Source organism: Puntigrus tetrazona, chromosome 17 (assembly GCF_018831695.1).
Source record: "Puntigrus tetrazona isolate hp1 chromosome 17, ASM1883169v1, whole genome shotgun sequence".
NCBI lineage: Eukaryota > Metazoa > Chordata > Actinopteri > Cypriniformes > Cyprinidae > Puntigrus > Puntigrus tetrazona.
Window position 1 is genome coordinate 818,068 of NC_056715.1, and position 17,785 is coordinate 835,852.

General features: G+C 36.0%; 1 protein-coding gene and 1 pseudogene across 6 annotated transcripts; one reads left to right on the forward strand and one right to left on the reverse strand.

The window, feature by feature from the left end:
• The first annotated feature begins 2,930 nt into the window (after positions 1-2,930).
• On the forward strand, positions 2,931-10,116 carry LOC122361594 (L-threonine 3-dehydrogenase, mitochondrial-like). Of its 6 annotated transcripts, XM_043262399.1 has the most exons (9): positions 3,160-3,526; positions 5,314-5,488; positions 5,719-5,761; positions 5,987-6,057; positions 6,977-7,126; positions 7,211-7,383; positions 7,538-7,628; positions 8,576-8,845; positions 9,543-10,116. In XM_043262399.1, exons 2-9 carry the CDS (start codon positions 5,323-5,325, stop codon positions 9,680-9,682), a joined length of 1,104 nt encoding a protein of 367 aa, XP_043118334.1. In that variant the 5' UTR covers positions 3,160-3,526; positions 5,314-5,322; the 3' UTR covers positions 9,683-10,116. The 6 variants fall into 6 exon arrangements, with proteins under 6 accessions (XP_043118333.1, XP_043118332.1, XP_043118331.1 ...); XM_043262398.1 differs by lacking the exons at positions 3,160-3,526; positions 9,543-10,116 and adding an exon at positions 2,931-3,004 and having other exon boundaries at positions 8,576-9,348; XM_043262397.1 differs by lacking the exons at positions 3,160-3,526; positions 9,543-10,116 and adding an exon at positions 2,969-3,063 and having other exon boundaries at positions 8,576-9,348.
• A 1,132-nt stretch (positions 10,117-11,248) lies between these two features.
• On the reverse strand, positions 11,249-15,518 carry LOC122361657 (annotated as a pseudogene).
• Between the last annotated feature and the right edge of the window lie 2,267 nt (positions 15,519-17,785).

Sequence of the window (17,785 nt, forward strand, 5' to 3'; positions counted from 1 at the left end):
ATAAATCAAATAAAATAAATAAATCACTATTATTGTAGTGGAAAAAACATACACTTTATATGCCACACATTTATTCAAATTTTTTTATTAATATAGATTTATTTATTTATTTATTTATTTATAATTATATGCATACAGGTCTTTATATTTTCCACCATTATTGTCCAGGAAAAAAACACACAGGCTTTTTATGCCATCGGAAATCTGTCGCCGGTATTGTGTTTTTTGCACAACTTAAGCAGCAAAACTTCATGAAATGCTGTATTTTTTGGAAAACAGACAGATGCAGGCATGCATATTTTATACGAGCGCTATTACTGGTCTATATAAAACACATTGTATTATGGCTCGATTCATATTCAAACCGGTTATTATGTTAAAAGCGAAACACCGAAAGAAACAGCCTCCTTGAACACAATCTGCGAGCTCCATAAAATCCACTGCAGTTGCTTTGAGCACATGGGGAATTTCCTAGATTAGCAGAGCACAAGCAAAACCCTCTGCCACAGGAATATGACAAAAGCCCCCGTCTTTAGTTCCGTCCCAGTGGAGAGAGTCCAAATCTTCAAACAGACACTGCGCCGCATCTGACAGAGATACTGGGAGGCTTAACCGCTCTGAGCTAATTAAACTGTCATGATAAAACCAGAGGAGCGGAGGAAACCTCATTTTCTGTAGCAGGGAAAAGAATTTCGAAAAAGAGTCCATGCCGAAGCATGTTTAACCCTGTAATGCGCGCATTATTAAACCACAAAACAAACGCCTCGTTTATTTAGTTGTCCGATTAAAAGTCTTCTCTATTCATTTGCTGTGGCTTTTTTTAATTTAATGAGAACTATATTGTGAAAGCAGCTGCATGCAGTTTCTGTATCGCCGCTTTAATGTGAAAGAGTCGACTCTGAATCACTGAAAGGAGTCGTTTTAAAGTCAAAATTCAGCATTAGCATATTCCCCGCCCACTTGTTGGTCTTTTGTTGAAAATACTAATTCATTCATTCACTTTCGGGGCGTTAAAAGCTCACAAACACCGCTTTAAATGAAAAACAGAAAGGTTTGGAAAAACGAATCGTTGAACAAATGGGATAAATCCATACCATGACAGTGTTTTTTGACTTTGCATGCATGTTTGGGACTCCCAAAATTAAAACAAGAACCTTTCATTACCCACGATAGGAGTACTTTAAATAAAACAGATTTAAATTTGCGTTCATCACTTTTTAAACGTGAGATCAAGCCGGTTTTATTTAAAATGTTTCGCATAAAAGAATAAACGTGAATGCAAAAAAGCAAATAGGTAGAAAAAGGATGAGAGATGCGAAGCAGTTCAGAGAGTGTCCAGCATCATTCATCCTGACTGCAAAAGCAAAACCCATTTAACACCAGATATGATCTGAAATGCACATATGGCTCCGTGTTCTCTGCAGAGCCTTTGCCAAAGAGAACAGCTACTAAATGCAAAAGCACAAGGGCATGAAATTTTTATGAAAGCTAATGTTGTGACTGTAGGGGCAGTGAATACTACAAGTGAGATAATTGCCTGCAGATCCCTTGAGTTCTGGGCTGCTTTCATGTGCTGCTATTGAAGCGGACAATAAATGTATATTTCCTGCATGACTGCTGCACACAAGTGCTTATGCCATGAGACTCAGCACTGATTTGGTTTGCACAGGAGATGTGGCGAGCGGCATGAGATTGCAACCGTGATTCTTGAGATATGGACAACAAAACTGGAATTAAAATATTCACACAGTTTATAAATATTAATGCTATATATGCAGTGGATGTATCTAATTGCTAATTGCTATTATATCTAAATATAATTATTTTCAAATTTTATCACAAATTACTTTATTAACGTAACAATTTCATAAAACGTAACAATTTTCAAAAATCATATTACCATTATCGTATATATATATATATATATATATATATATATATATATATATATATATATATATATATATATATATATATTATATATATATATATTTTTTATTATATATATATATATTTTTTTTTTCTTTAAATAATATTATTTTTATTATATATTAATATTATATTATTTATATTATTTTTAATATTATTTAATGATCATTAATATGCATTTTCTCTTATTTAACAACATTTTTTTTTTATTGTAACAGTTTGGTTCATGTTATATGGTTTTTGTTTCAAGGACGTTGCTCTTTTGCAAATGAGTGGGGAAAGAATGAGGAATGTGACTCATGAAAATTCCCACAAGCCTGTTTTGGTGCTAAATGTCATGTAGGTGTGGGAAAAGTCCTTTGGAAAGAAGCCCTATGAGTTCAACGCTTCATATAAACAAACCCTTTAATGAGAATAGATGTCCAGATTCTGCAGGCTCCTTGTGGAAGACATGAATTGATTCACTTAGACTGAATTTATGGTCCGAGCGCAATAACCTGAGCCTTCTGTCTGAGGAGAGGCTAAAATACTATCATCAGTCATTCATAAAGAAGATTATTTGCTTTCATTGTTGCTCTAGTTTACATTATAACGCTAAATAGAAGTACCAACGTTTATGTATATTTATATATAGGTCAAGTCTATTACCAGACTGTTAACTGTCTGTGTAGGTGGCAGAGAAACATCTCTGTCATTTGTGTAAGGAAGAAAATGTCACATATTCATAATACATATAGAGCTGAAATACACCAAGCTCCAAAGCTATAATGTTAGAAGACAAAGAAAACCCATTCGTTTGTATTATTATTTTTACTTTTGATATACGCTGTTTAAAATATAATAATTAATTGTAATACAGATGATACCGAAGCACGCGTCTTTCTGTAAAATAAATGTTTTAAATTACGCCTGAGTGTCTTTAAAAGTTTGAGGCCGCTGTAAGGACGATGTTAACGTATATAACGCGAAGTGGGCGTGTCTCCCGCTGACTGACCAATCACGGCAGACAGCGGCTCACGCTCCCTGCAGGAGACCTGTAGCTGACGCAACACTGATGGTCAAAGAAGAACTGATGGTCAGTCCTGTCAAAAACACTTACACCTGATCCTCAGCAACTCCTATGGAGTCGCATAAGTAAGAGCACACAGGTCTTTCACCCCGTTTTGTGCCGTACATTCGGGCGGTGAGTACATCGGTGTTCTGCTATCTACGTTTATCAGCACTTTATAGCGAACGAAGGAGGCGAAACGCCGCGGGAATTGTTACAGTGTTGCAGCGCGTGCACCCGGAGCCTTTGATATTCCCGCCGGACCGACACACTGTAACAGATCCCGAGCCAGAAGCGATACATGTAGCGACCGAAAGAAAAAAATCAGCACTGTGTGTTGTCACAACAAAAGCTGTTCGTACTGCTGTCGTTAGACGTCCACCGCACGCCGCGTTAGTTTAGCGGCGTTTAAGGAGAAACGCGCTCGCTTTAATTGATATTAGCCTACTTGCGAAGAAAAGAAGGAGAATCCATCCGGGGACTTGAATCACTTCTGAGGCGAGGATCTTGCTCACTAACAATCACTCTGCTCTTACCAAGAGAGTCCAGGTGACCTTCATACAACTCATGTTCAATTAAACGTGTCCTTAAACAAGTTATTTCAGATTCAGAACACGCTAGAACGTAAGTAAGTTGCTTTAAGTGTGGTGGTAGTAATAAACCCAGTTTATAGAGTTTATACCGTTGCTCTTATCGGTTTATGTTAAAGTGTAATAGCCTTGAACAGGAGGTGGCAGCAGCGGGGTGTTTCTTCAGACGGGGCCCTTAAATGCCCCGGGGTGCTTGATTTGTTCAAACTAACACGTTTGAGCTTTTTGTCTTATTCTTATGGCCATATTAAAACCTGTTTTAGGAGTAAGATGTAAGTTCAGCATGCACGGGATCATGATTTGAGAAACGAACAGAAATATTTAGTGATTGAGTTGCCGTTACACGAAATGCAAACTGGTTCAAAAAGGCTACCCGTTACTTTAAATTAATATTAATATCCATATATTAATATTTATATGCATACAAGGATAAATGATTACAAAACAGACTATAAAATTGATTTTTCTATGACGTACAGGCATGAATATTTAGTTAATTGCTCATATTTTAAAGAGTTGTCCTGTAGGTTTTAATGAAAAAAAGGGAAAATGTCTGAGACGTATATCCATATCATTAAAATACTGAATAATAGCTCCCCTAATTTCACTTGCTGTTTTCTACATGCACGAGACGCCACATTCATTAGCCACTAATATAGAGGAATAACAAAGTGCAAAGTTTATGATTATGATCACAAAGTGCCCCTATTATGGGTTACGAGTTTCATATTTTAGTCCAAAACACGGGTTGACATGCAAGGTCAAAAAACACTTTAAATTTCAATTCCAACGATTCATTTTTGCAAACTCCTTCAGTGACTAAAGCGCTTTCACTAAGATCCCGCCCCCTGTGACATTTTAACCAACCACATATCACCGTGTGAAAGACAGACAGGCTGGGGCTGTTTCTGATCGGATAAAAAAAGGCCCTTTGTTTGACTACAGAACCCAGGGTTGTCACAGTTATATTTGTCAGGCTGTAAGGAATTTTTATGCATAACATTCCAGTAAAAAAATTAAAAAAATAGTAAATTAGCACTCAGGTCCTTCTGTGTCCATTCTCTACTATTTCACTTCAAATTTCCCCTAATTTCACTTGCTGTTTTCTACATGCACGAGACTCCAGATTCATTAGCCACTAATATAGAGGAATAACAAAGTGCAGAGTTTATGATTATATCACAAAATGCCACTATTATGGGTTACGAGAGTTTCGTATTTTAGCCCAAAACACAGATTGACATGCATGCAAGGTCAAAAAACACTTTAAATTTCTCAACGATTTCAATTCCGATGATTCACCGATTGATTAAAAACAGCCATTCAGAGATTTTTTAACGCTCCAAAAGCGGCACCTAGTGGTGAAGAAGGAATTAGCGTTTTCATTCAGACCAAGGTGATAAGACCCAACGTGTGGGCGGGGAATACGCTAATGTTTCGCTTCGACGTCAACATCGAACGGCTTGCGGCTCGTTTTAAAAAACGCCTCGATTCGGAGTCGACTCTTCGGTGCACTTCGAGATTTAAAATTGTTTTTATTCACCTCTGTTGCGCACCGCATCATAAATCCACAACGGGGGCGCTTTCGAGTCATTATAAAACACACCAGTCGAGCAGCACAACGGCCTGTTATTGTACAGACTGAACAGCTGGAAGTGAGTGAACCCAGAAGCAATGGCCGCTCGACTCGTAGGTTAAAAATAAGGTGGATGATGATGTTCTTTATTCCTCTCTTTGTGTTGACAGTAGTGGAAGATGTCCTGTGTGAGAGCTGTGAGGGGTCTGGCACCAGTCTGTGGCTTTCAGCCCCTCGCTGTTTTATCTCGCGGCGTCAGTTTCTCTCCGCGCCAAGTCGCATCGGACGCCAGTTTCCGCTTGGTGTCCTTCTCTGAATCCGATCATCCCAGAGTTCTCATCACCGGTACGAGAGCAGGAGACAAGCGATCGCTTTTGTGATGCGCCGTTTGTCGCGTAATCCTATTTTTAAAGATTGCCTTTTTTTTTTATGATGCTTTGAGGCCTAAATGGATGTTACGTAAACCTTCAGATGCCATGTTTCCGTGGTTACCACATTCTGAAGCACGAAACACAGTCTCCATGGCAACACTGATGATGAGATTTAATCATATTTTCTGTCTGTTTTTATTTCAGGAGGTCTGGGTCAGCTGGGAGTAGGGCTCGCCAAACTGCTCAGGTGAGACTAAAGCGCTTTCACTGACTTCACACCGAAGATCCCGCCCCCTGTGACATTTTAACCAACCACCTATCACCGTGTGAAAGGCAGACAGGCTGGGGCCGTTTCTGATCGGATAAAAAAAGGCCCTTTGTTTGTGACAGTTATATTTGTCAGGCTGTAAGGAATTTTTATGCATAACGTTCCAGTAAAAAAAAATCTTGTTTATTTCCTTTTTTCGTACAGAAAGCAGTTTGGAAAATATAATGTAATTCTGTCTGATATCAGAAAACCTCCAGCTCATGTTTACCAAAGCGGTGAGTGTCAATATCTTACAGCGAGCAGTATCCTGGAAACTGAAACATTTCACATTTCTTCTCCAAAAGTGATGATCAAAAGATTCATCAATCATATATTGATTTGAATGTAAATACATTTTATTGTTAGAATATTTAATATAGGTCTCTGTAAATGTTAATATTTGAATAAAATATATAGTAAAATAAAGGTACAAAAATAAATAATAATGTTTATAATATATGATTGATATGCCTCTTTCATTTTCATTTTAATATATACACATATACATTTTTTTAATTACTAGTACCTTTACTTTTTGAAAATATAAGGGTCAGTATATTAACATTTTAGTCACAATTCCTCTCCAAGTAATATATATATATATATATATATATATATATATATATATATGTATATATATGTATATATATATATATGTGTATATATATATATATGTATATGTGTGTATATATATATATATATATATATATATATATATATATATATATATATATATATATATATATATATATATATATATGTGTATATATTTCACAACTGATCTGCATTTTTAATTTAAATATATTTTATTAACATTATTACTATATGCATATGCAAATATTTAATATTTAAAATACATAATAACGTTTGCATAAATAAATAAAAAAACTTTTATCAAATGCCGATATTTATATTCCTGTTACATATTAATGTTTAATTCTTTAACTGTTGTTCTATTCACTAATTCTTCTCTGTATGTACACGAAATCATGCAGATTAGTTAAAATGATAGTTATCGAATATACCGATGTCGAAATTTGAATGCATTTTGCTTTTAGAATATTTATATACTATTTATGTATACGCACAATATAAATGTCAATCATTTTTACCAATTTTTATATTAATTTTGGACTCTTCAAATTTCTACCTCAGGCCCCTTTATGTATTCAGACATTTTGGACTACAAGAACTTGCGTGAGATTGTTGTGAACAACCGTATCTCGTGGCTGATACACTACAGCGCCCTGCTGAGCGCGGTCGGAGAGGCCAACGTGTCCCTCGCTCGTGACGTCAACATCACCGGTTAGTCGCCGAGATCAGTCATCCTCGACCTCTTTTCAGTGGTAAGGTGCACTGATGTCTCTTTTCTTGCTTCTTCATCTTTAGGGTTGCACAACGTTCTTGACGTGGCAGTAGAACATGGGCTCCGTCTCTTTGTCCCCAGCTCTATTGGAGCCTTTGGCCCCACGTCCCCTCACAACCCAACCCCAGATCTGTGCATCCAGCGCCCACGAACCATTTACGGGGTGTCTAAGGTTCACGCTGAGCTAATGGGAGAGGTCAGCATGCTTCTGAAAGAACTCTTGATGTACTGTATAGCTGTGAAATATGCCTGTGACACACAAGGGCTTAATGCATATTAATGTTTTAGCTTTGTTTTTCTTTATCGCGACATTATTCAAGTCTTTACAAGTCTTTTATTCGTGTATTCAGTATTATCATCACAGGTACGGTCTTGACTTCCGTTGTCTCAGATACCCGGGAATCATTTCCGCAGACTCTCGACCTGGTGGAGGAACTACAGGTAAGCTGGAAGAAAATTAGAAATATTAGGTGATCAACTTAAAAAAAAAATGTTTCTGTGTTTTTACTGCCTACTAAAAATATTATATGTGTAAATGAAGCTGAAATAAAAGTGAAAATGTAAAATGTTGCTTTGTGTTTTTGCATTAATGCATTCATTTAAACAAGGCTGAAAATATTAGATGGAACATTTAAAGTTAAAAGAAATGTCGAGTGGGTTGTTATTGTTAAGTATTGGAAATTAAAAATAAGCTTAAGAGAAAATGCTTTTAAAAAAAGTAAAATTTAAGCTTAAAAAACGGGAAAATATAAAATGAGAAACTTAAAAGTAAACAGTAATGTTATTGTGAAATTCCAAAGTAAAATAAAGCTAAAAAAATTAAATATTAGATTAAAACAAAAAAGTATTAAATGTTGCTACGTGTTGTTCTTGTAAACAAAAACTATAAAAATTACAGTAAAGCTAAAATTCAATAAAAGACCTAAACTTTGAAACTTAAAAAAATGTTGCCTTGACAACTATATTAAATAATTTAAAATGTAATTGAAGCACATAATAAAACGATTAACGCAGGAAACCTGAAAATAAAAGCTAATCCAAAGTATTAAAACTAACATAACAGCAAGCAATTAAATCAAAAATCGAATTCAAATTTTATTTGTCACATACACATACATACATGGTACGACATGCAGTGAAATGTTTTTACAACCGTCCAGCGTTGTAAAAAAAAAAAAAAAAAAAAAAAAAATATATATATATATATATATATATATATATATATATATATATATATATAAAATATAAAAAAGAAAAATATATATAAAGAAGTATACAAAGTATAAAAATAAAATATAAAGTATAAATGTTAAAATATCAATGTTAAAATATCCATTTTAATGCATTGGTGTAAACCTTTTGCTTCCATTTTTTTTCCTTTCGATCAGACTATGCTGTTCACATCTTCCACGATGCTGTGAAAACGGGTAGATTTGTGTGCAATCTGAGGCCTGACACGAGACTCCCCATGATGTTCATCGACGACTGTCTGAGCGCCACGCTGGAGGTTCTGGAAGCTCCTGCTGAGACGCTCTCCATGCGGACGTACAACGTCAGCGCCGTGAGCTTCACTCCAGACGAGCTGGTACAAGAAATCAGGAGGCACCTGCCAGACCTGCAGGTCACATACGAGATTGACCCAGTCCGACAAGCCATTGGTGAGAGTCCTACCCATCGGTCGTCGCCCATTCAATACGCAGATGACTTTGTTTCTGTATCAGATTTGAAGAAATGCAGCATTACATCAATCGCATCCATTCACTCTGCAGTGAATGGGTGCCGTCAGAACGAGAGTCTGCTGATAAAACCATCACAATATTCCACACCACTGCAAAAAAGCTGCATGTTTACAAGTGACAAATCAATCATTGAGGAATAAGCTAAAATGTAACTCCATAATACATAATAATGCTTTTAGTGAAAAAAAAATCTGAATCAGGGAGGAAATATGCAGATTAACAGCTCTAAACAAATCTGTCGGTGGGTTTTGATGTAAGAGGAGAAGAGTGAATGAACTTTCTCAATGGCGTTGAGCGTTAAAAGCGTTATTATGGGTTGCTGACCAGAAACAATGGTTTCAATTTTATGCAGCTTTTCATTTCACAAGACGTTAACTGCTGGACTGGAGTGGATCGTTGTGATGTTTTTATCAGCTGTTTGGATTCTGACGGGCACCCATTCACTGCAGAGCATCTGCTGGTGAGAAAATGATGCATTGCGGTGTATTCTGACTCGTTGCCTAATCTCTGGTGCATATGCAATGCAAAAAAAACCCCAAACATTTAGCAGATTAAGTCCTTTTATCCCATTTTCTTTATTTATCGTTCCAAATAGTTCCTGTGTTCTTTCTCCTAGCTGACAGCTGGCCAGTGGTCTTTGATGACAGCAATGCCCGCAATGACTGGGGCTGGAAACACAACTACGCTTTGCCAGAACTGGTTCAGACGATGCTCAACTTCACTGGCTCAAGCGTCAGGATGACTCGAGCCAACTGAACACCATCTGCCGTCATGTGTCTGAGTTTAGCCGAGATGTTTGGGATCTGATGGGAGAGATGGTAATTGGGCTCTGCAGTATACTTTGTAGCGTACTGAGATTAACGAAGGTCAAACTTTCTTAACTTCTCCATATGTACTGCAGCACATATTTGCACACATTTTTCCCGGTGATGTAAACCAAAGATTTAGAGTTCAGTTACATCCTTAATCTTCTCAATCAGCTTATAATAATTTAATAACCGTCCTGATTATGTATTTTATTTTATTTAAGCCTAAATTTGTTTTGTGGAATCTCTATGTAGCAATCAGTTTAAAATAATTTAGTTTTATTTATCAGTGAATTCTGAGCCATGTAATTTTTTTTCTGCTAGATTAATTTACACTACTGTTCAATGTTTGGAGCAAGAAAGATTTTTTTTTTATCTTGAAGGAAGTTTATTTTATTGTGACACTGATGACTGGAGTAATGAAAACTGGAGTAATAAAAAAGAAAATTCAGCTTTAGTCTTTAGAAAAGACCTATTTTAAATTAACAAACTGTATTAACAAACATTTAACTTAACTTTTGTCTCAATAAAATCCTGATTTGCTGTTTATTAATAGCTCATAAGGCGGTAATTAAGTTTAGTTATTGGGTAAAATTAAGTATGCAGAATATGATCCTGGCCAGTATGCGCTTTTTAAGATTTTTCTACTAATAAACAGACAATATGGTAATAATAGGAACGATAATAACCTATTTATTGGGGAAAATGGGTCCCTATGCTAAAGTGTTACGTAATATTTTACATTATTGCAGTTTTTAATATAACACATTATTTCAGACTGATTATAAAAGTATAAAAATCTCCAAACTTTTGAATGGTAGTGATATTTAAAAGATTTTGAAGAAATGCAATATCTAGTATAAAACAATCCTAAATATGGTGCTATTTTTGAAAGGCATTAGCCTATTTTAGTTTTATTAAAATAACATTATAAGCTCATCAAAAGTGCTTACAGTGTAGCTGAATTAGATTAGAATTTTTGGTACTTCAGGGAACATTTGATATAATTATAAAAACCTGCAACTCGGTATATATTTATGCATTTCGGATGTTTGATTTAGTTGTTAATGTGACAGCAGCAAACGATTATTAATACATTTTTTACGAATAATTAGAAAATCACTTTGTCTTCTTCATTTAATCAGATTAACACGTACCACAAAACTGTTCTTTTAGGTTGTGCAAGACAACCTTGGCTTGATTTCGCCAGATGAAATTGCACGAACACTTCTAAAAAGTAGTAAAAAAACAACACTGCCAGACTGTTCATATGCTTAATGAGACGCAGTCAATAAAAGTCAAGCTGCTGCTGGTTTTCTGTGCTCACTTTTATGAATTTCCTCATTTATCACAGCCAATGAGCGAACTGCTTTTGTAGAAAGCAAGCGTGATAGCTCTATTTTTGACGTGGACTCAAACGCATGCACACAAAGCAGGTATCGATCCGCGCGTACGCATAAAAAGCAAAAGCATCTTTCGAAAATACGGATTAATCGATAAGTTTAATAATATACGAATTCTTAAAGAATAAGACAGAAAGGAGTCGCACACAAAATAGGGCACGCAAGTATTTGTGACACCAATTCTAGATGCTTTTATAGCTTTCTTGTTAGCAGACGTTGAGATTGTATTTATTAATATCTCAAAATAGGCATTTCATACAACTGTATATCAATTTCTCTTCTTCTTTGACTTTGTGGGAGTGGCCACACGGTTCTTTCCGGTAAAACCGGTTGATTAGCAAGGCGTCTTAATACTAGTTGAGACTTCTTGCTCAACAGATCCTCAGTGAGACGGACTTCCTTCATCAGAGCGTCCGTGATAATCCCTCCCTGCGACTGCAGAAAACCACGCAGCGATTCTTCAACCTCCTACAGCACAGAGACAAAAATATCACATCGCTCGTTTTATTCCCAGCGAGTTTCATTTAGCACCAGAAAGAAACATTTGCAGAATTAGTCACAATAAAACCCATTTGTTTGCTTCAGCTTTTTTTCCCCCCGTAATTGTTTTCCAGTCTGATAACGGAGAGAAAACCGCTCGGCCTCTGAAGTTAAAATCCCATTTATTTTCTCCACAGAGAAATTGACGGCGTATAAACCTTCGGGGGCAGACCTACCGCGAGCTCCGAGGCCGTTAAGAGAAGATACATGCTTCCGTAGAGGCCACGAGTCTCAGTCCGAGTGTTATTTCAACCAGGACAAATACTTGTGGAAGCAAAGCTGCTGAAAAAGTGTCCGTGGCTGTTGTGCTCGGCAGGGTTAAATAACAGTGCTGTGTGTTCCTTTAATCCATCTTATCTGGTAACTGCTGACGGCCTGCTTCTCCTTAAGATATTAAGTGAGGAGCGATCGAGCCCCAGGTACGAGGGAGACGGCCGTAAGACAACGCGAATAATCCTTCGTTGCTCGTGTCGGTGTGAATCACCGCGGCCTTCGCCTTTCACAGCGCGCCGAGAAATGGCAAAGTCTGCAAAGCGCGCTTTTTAGGTCAGCGCCGGTGGCGGTTGCGCGTCGCCAATAGCTTGCAGATTAACTTTGATGGTTTTTGAAAAGGCAACAGTGTGCCAACAGCTACAGGGCAGCTTAGCATCGCAATCCCGTTTTATATCGGCGCCGAGCAGGAAGCTACATTTCGGGTTGCCGTCCAAACAATCCGCCTACTTGCATTTCTTCCTTTTAATTAACGGGTCAGTGAAGCGTTACAGTCATTACAATGCAAATGGGGATTCTTATTATAAATCGGCAGCATGCGGTGTTCAGGAAGACAAGCGTACACTTATTTCTTTTTTCTTTGATTTCTATAGTCCGCTTTAGACATTATACTAACAACAGGAGTCAACTAGGAGTCATTAGAGTTTTAGATGGATCAAAACATACTACACACTCAACATCAGAAACGCTGTGAGTATGTGTTAGTATTATTCTACTAACCCTAAACAGTCTACTCTGAGAGACACGTGCAGTTACAAATTAAAGAGAATTAGGTGACATGTAGGTACAGAGTTACTTATAGTAGAAAGTAGAAAGTGGATTAATAAAGTGTGACCAAATATTCTATAAATATTGAATGAGTTTATAGATAAGTTTCTAGATGCAAGAATGTAACTGTAGATCAGTAAAAATCTTAAAAGCCATGGAATAAAAAGGGAACTTTAATTTTTTTATTCTCACAATTTCTATTTTGCTTTCCACAGTTCTGAGAAAAAGTTTCAGGTTATATATATATATATATATATATATATATATATATATATATATATATATATATATATATATATATATATATATATATATTTTAAAATTATGACTTTTTTTGTTTGTATCTCGCAATTATAATTATAATTCCATCTCAATATTCTACTCACAATTAAATTTTTTTATCTCACAATTCTGACAGTTTCAAGTCTACATCTTGCAATTCCATAAAGTCTATATCTCACAATGCAGTTTCATCTGTCCCCAATAAAAAACCAAAAAGTAATTGCGACTTTTTATCTTATAATTCTGATTTATCTAGAATTGCAACGTTGTATATCTCGCAATTTTGACCTTTCTGACGCAATTAGTAGCGTATGCTTGTGTCAGAATTTTTGCAATTGCTTCTTATTTTAAGCGCTTATTTAATTCGGCTTATTTGAGGCATCCAGCGTCAGTGTCTTTGGAGGACGCTGTAAAGAACTGATGTGTTGTACCTGTCTGCTCATCTGACCTTCACGAGGGAGTCTGTTTAAACCGCTCTGAAGCGCTGCCATCATCTGAGCTTCGGCCCGCGTCTTTGACGTCCTGGATTTCAGCTTCTGTTCTGGACTGAGCCGAACGCAGCTCTTTGAGATCCCGCTGATGTTCCCACCCACAGCGTCTGTTCCTCGCTGAGGGGCCGCGGCTCAGGGGGCCTCAATCACCAGCTCGCGTCTGATGTGTTTCACACCCGTCTCTCCGCTTAAAACCGCCTGATAGAGCCGCTGGTGAGGAAGGTATGTTTTCACAATGTGGTCGAGGAGAAGAGCGTGATGGGCAGAGGAGAGACGGGCTCTATCTGTGATAAATGATCCTTGACGAGGCAAATGACCTCTGATGTCTTCAGACCTAACGTGGATATTAAAAGAAGAGATTATCTGGACATTAAAGACTATCTATAAAGAACTATATAAGAACTAAATCCATCTATCTATCTATCTATATCTACAGAGCTAAATCTTTCTATAAAGAAATACATCTATCTATATAGACTATATCTATAAGAACTAAATCCATCTATCTTTATATGTCTATAAAGAGATAAATCTATCTATTTATCTACTATCTATCTACCTGTCTATATATCTTTAAAGAACTAAATATTTCTATCTATCTATCTATCTATCTACCTGTCTATATATCTATAAACTAAATCTATCTGTCTATCTATCTACCTGTTTATATATCTATAGAGCTAAATATTGCTATCTATCTACCTGTCTATCTATCTATCTATAAGAACTAAATCTATCTATCTATCTGTCTATATATCTATCTGTCTATATATCTTTAAAGAACTAAATATTTCTATCTATCTATCCACTATCTATCTATCTATCTATCTACCTACCTGTCTATATATCTATAAAGAGCTAAATATTTCTATCTATCTATCTATCTATCTACCTGTCTATATATCTATAGACTAAATCTATCTGTCTATCTACTTGTCTATATATCTTTAAAGAACTAAATATTTCTATCTAACCAATCTATCTATCTATCTATCTATCTATCTATCTATCTACCTGTCTATATATCTATAGACTAAATCTATCTATCTACTTGTCTATATATCTTTAAAGAACTAAATATTTCTATCTATCTATCTATCTATCTATCTATCTACCTGTCTATCTATCTATCTATCTAAATCTGTCTATCTATCTACCTGTCTATATATCTATAAAGAGCTAAATATTTCTATCTATCTATCTATCTATCTATCTATCTATCTGTCTATATATCTATAAACTAAATCTGTCTATCTATCTAACTGTCTATATATCTATAAAGAGCTAAATATTTCTATCTATCTATCTATCTACCTGTCTATCTATCTATCCATAAGAACTAAATCTATCTATCTATCTGTCTATATATCTATAGAGAACTAAATATTTCTATCTATCTATCTTTAAATCTATCTATAAAAACGAATATGTATAAGAATAAATAACGCGCACAGACTTCTGGGCGTCCCTGTGAGCACGTGATAAATAAGTATTAGTAGGTCATCAGAAACACATTACAGGGCCAGCAGCAGCAGCAGGGATGACCCACCTTTGAGTTCCGGCAGGAGACGTTTGCTGGCGCTCGCCACCTGTCCCACGGCCGACCACGACAGTCCTCGCGCTACCGCGAGCATCACGTTCTCATACACAAACTCCTGATGTAAACACCGGCGTTCACCGTCCCCGGCGAACTCCGTCCAGTCGAAGCAGCCGCTCAGCCGCTCGATGCCCTCGTCTCTCTGAAACGACACACATCACGGGAGCGTCGAGACAACATAAACCTCGAAGCGTCCTTCACGGCTGATGATGCGTCTGTGTCGCGTCTGCCGCGCGCTTCACGCTTCTATCAACAAGTGCGCGCGCAGGTGAGAGCCGTAGCTTCATACAGCACGTCTAATCGGTGTTTGTTTGTGTGAGGACGCGGTGAATTTAGCGGCAAATCGCGGAGGTTTACCTTCATCCTCGAGATCTCCTGTAATGTGCGCGCGGAGGCCATCGTGAGACCGACTGTTGTGTTTGTTGCCAGGGAAACCAAAACGTATGTTGCATGTTCTGTTTTGCCCACGTCTGCTATAAACTTTATGCACAACGATGTATAATGCATGGTTTCGAAATGCCGCACTAGTTCTTTATAAATATTAATGCTTTAAAGTTGATTTGTTTTTAATTGTGTGTTTTCATAAAACTGCACTTTTGACTCAACATTTGTCCATGTCATAACAACATCATGATATTAACGTTAATATAGTATTATTATTGTTATTATTATTATTATTATATACATGTTATTATAATTAGTACATTGGAATATTTACAAACATATATAACACACACACATATATATATATATATATATATATATATATATATATATATATATATATATATATGTGTGTGTGTGTGTGTGTATATATATATATATGTGTATGTGTGTGTATATATATATATATATATATATATATATATATATATATATATATATATATATATATATATATATATTATTACACACATACATACATATATATATATATATATATATATATATATATATATATGTATGTGTGTGTGTGTGTGTGTGTAATGCTAGATTTTATATCCCAATATATATACTATTATTTAATATTTAAGGATGCTATTGTTCTTATTATTTTTATATTATATATTATGTTACTTATATTAACGTTAATATTGTCTTATACATATTATTCAAATTATTAATAGCCTATTGTATACATGCAATATATACATATATTAGGTCTAATATTTATAATTTCACATTTCATTAATACATGTGTATATTTTACTTAAATTAAATGTACATTTTAAATCCCTATATATATATGGTAAATGTTACATCTTAAAATTGCATAATATTTAAGGATATTATGGTGCTTAATATTAATATTTAATTTTCTCTCTGTATAAATGTAGTATAAAATCCTAAATTATTAATGAATGAATTTCTGCCTGTGTTGTCATGCCTAAATGAAGCCCAACAGGTTGTTTTTGGAGATTTAAGAGTTAATTCGGTCTGGCGCAGATGGTCATACAGCGTAATCCTCTTTCTCCTCCTCCTCCTCCTCCTCCTCCTCCTCTCTGGACGAAGGTCTGCCTGTGATAATTAGCCTAATGGAATGAATGAGTGTGGATAGACAATGTGCAGCTGTGGCGCGTCCGTGGCTCACCGTCGCGGGTGGAAAGTGACATTCCTCTCAGGAGGCGACGCCGTGCTTTCGTCCGGAGCGAGGAGCGCTGCTTCTTGTGAGGGGACCTGTTGGATTCTCTGAGTGGATTACTTCAGAAATACTGTCAAGGTTCGGAGGGTTCGGCAGCCGAGGAGAATGAGTCCGCGCCTGCGGGGTAAGCCGAGGGGGAGAGTTAGGACAGGGCAGGTCGAGGTGGCTTCGTCTGGCTAATAAAAAGTGTTTTTAGTGGAAGCCGTGCGCTGGCGAAGTAAGGGATCAAAGCTAAAATGAAAGTAAAGTGCATTTTTCTTTGTGAAACAGCAGATAAACTGACGAATCGCTTTGAATGTCCGACTTAGCAGTGGCTACTAACCATTGCTGTCGTCTTATTACGAGCATTTGAAAGCCTTTCTTATGTTTTACAATTCCCCTTTTGAGACTTTCACGCCTCGCTTGAAAAACAGACGCAACATTTTTTCAAGGACTTGGGTTTTTCAAAGCGACTAATATCTAGCAGCTGTGACTAACACGAGTGCCCTTAAGTATGCGTTAATGATCTTAGTTATTATAGGCATTATGGAAATCATTTTACAGTTTTGAAGTGCTTTGCTAATTCTTTTTTTTTATTACTTATGAACTATGGAAGCTTGTTTCCACCTGGGATGATCATAATGATGATGATAAAAATGCAACTTTATCTTTCAATTCAGACTTTGTTCTTAGAAGTTGAGTTTATAATGCAATTTTTATTTAGCATCTCCCAATTCACGATTTTCTATCTAACGATTCTTTGTTTGTATCTTGCAGTTCGGACTTTTTTTCTTAAAGTTTTGGCTTTATCTCGCTATTCACTTTTATTTAAATTCTTTTTTTTCCTCACAATCACGAGCCGGCCCAATTTTATGTGCCAAAATGCAGAAATGTGTTCGTGAAATAGCGTCACAATTCATAATTTATCTTGCAATTCAAGCTTTTTCATAGAATTTGCTTTTAAATCTCACAATTCTGAGTTTAGTTTGTCACTATTGTATTACACTTGCAAATTTATATTTCACAATTATATTAATTATTTTATTAATTCTATCATTTTTATCAAATCTGACTTTATATT

Coding starts and splice junctions, on each gene's coding strand:
- LOC122361594 (XM_043262398.1), top strand. CDS start 5,323: ATGTCCTGTGTGAGAGCTGTGAGGGGTCTGGCACCAGTCTGTGGCTTT. Junction 5,489..5,718: donor TCCCAGAGTTCTCATCACCG/GTACGAGAGCAG, acceptor TTTTTATTTCAG/GAGGTCTGGGTCAGCTGGGA. Junction 7,127..7,210: donor TCGTGACGTCAACATCACCG/GTTAGTCGCCGA, acceptor CTTCATCTTTAG/GGTTGCACAACGTTCTTGAC.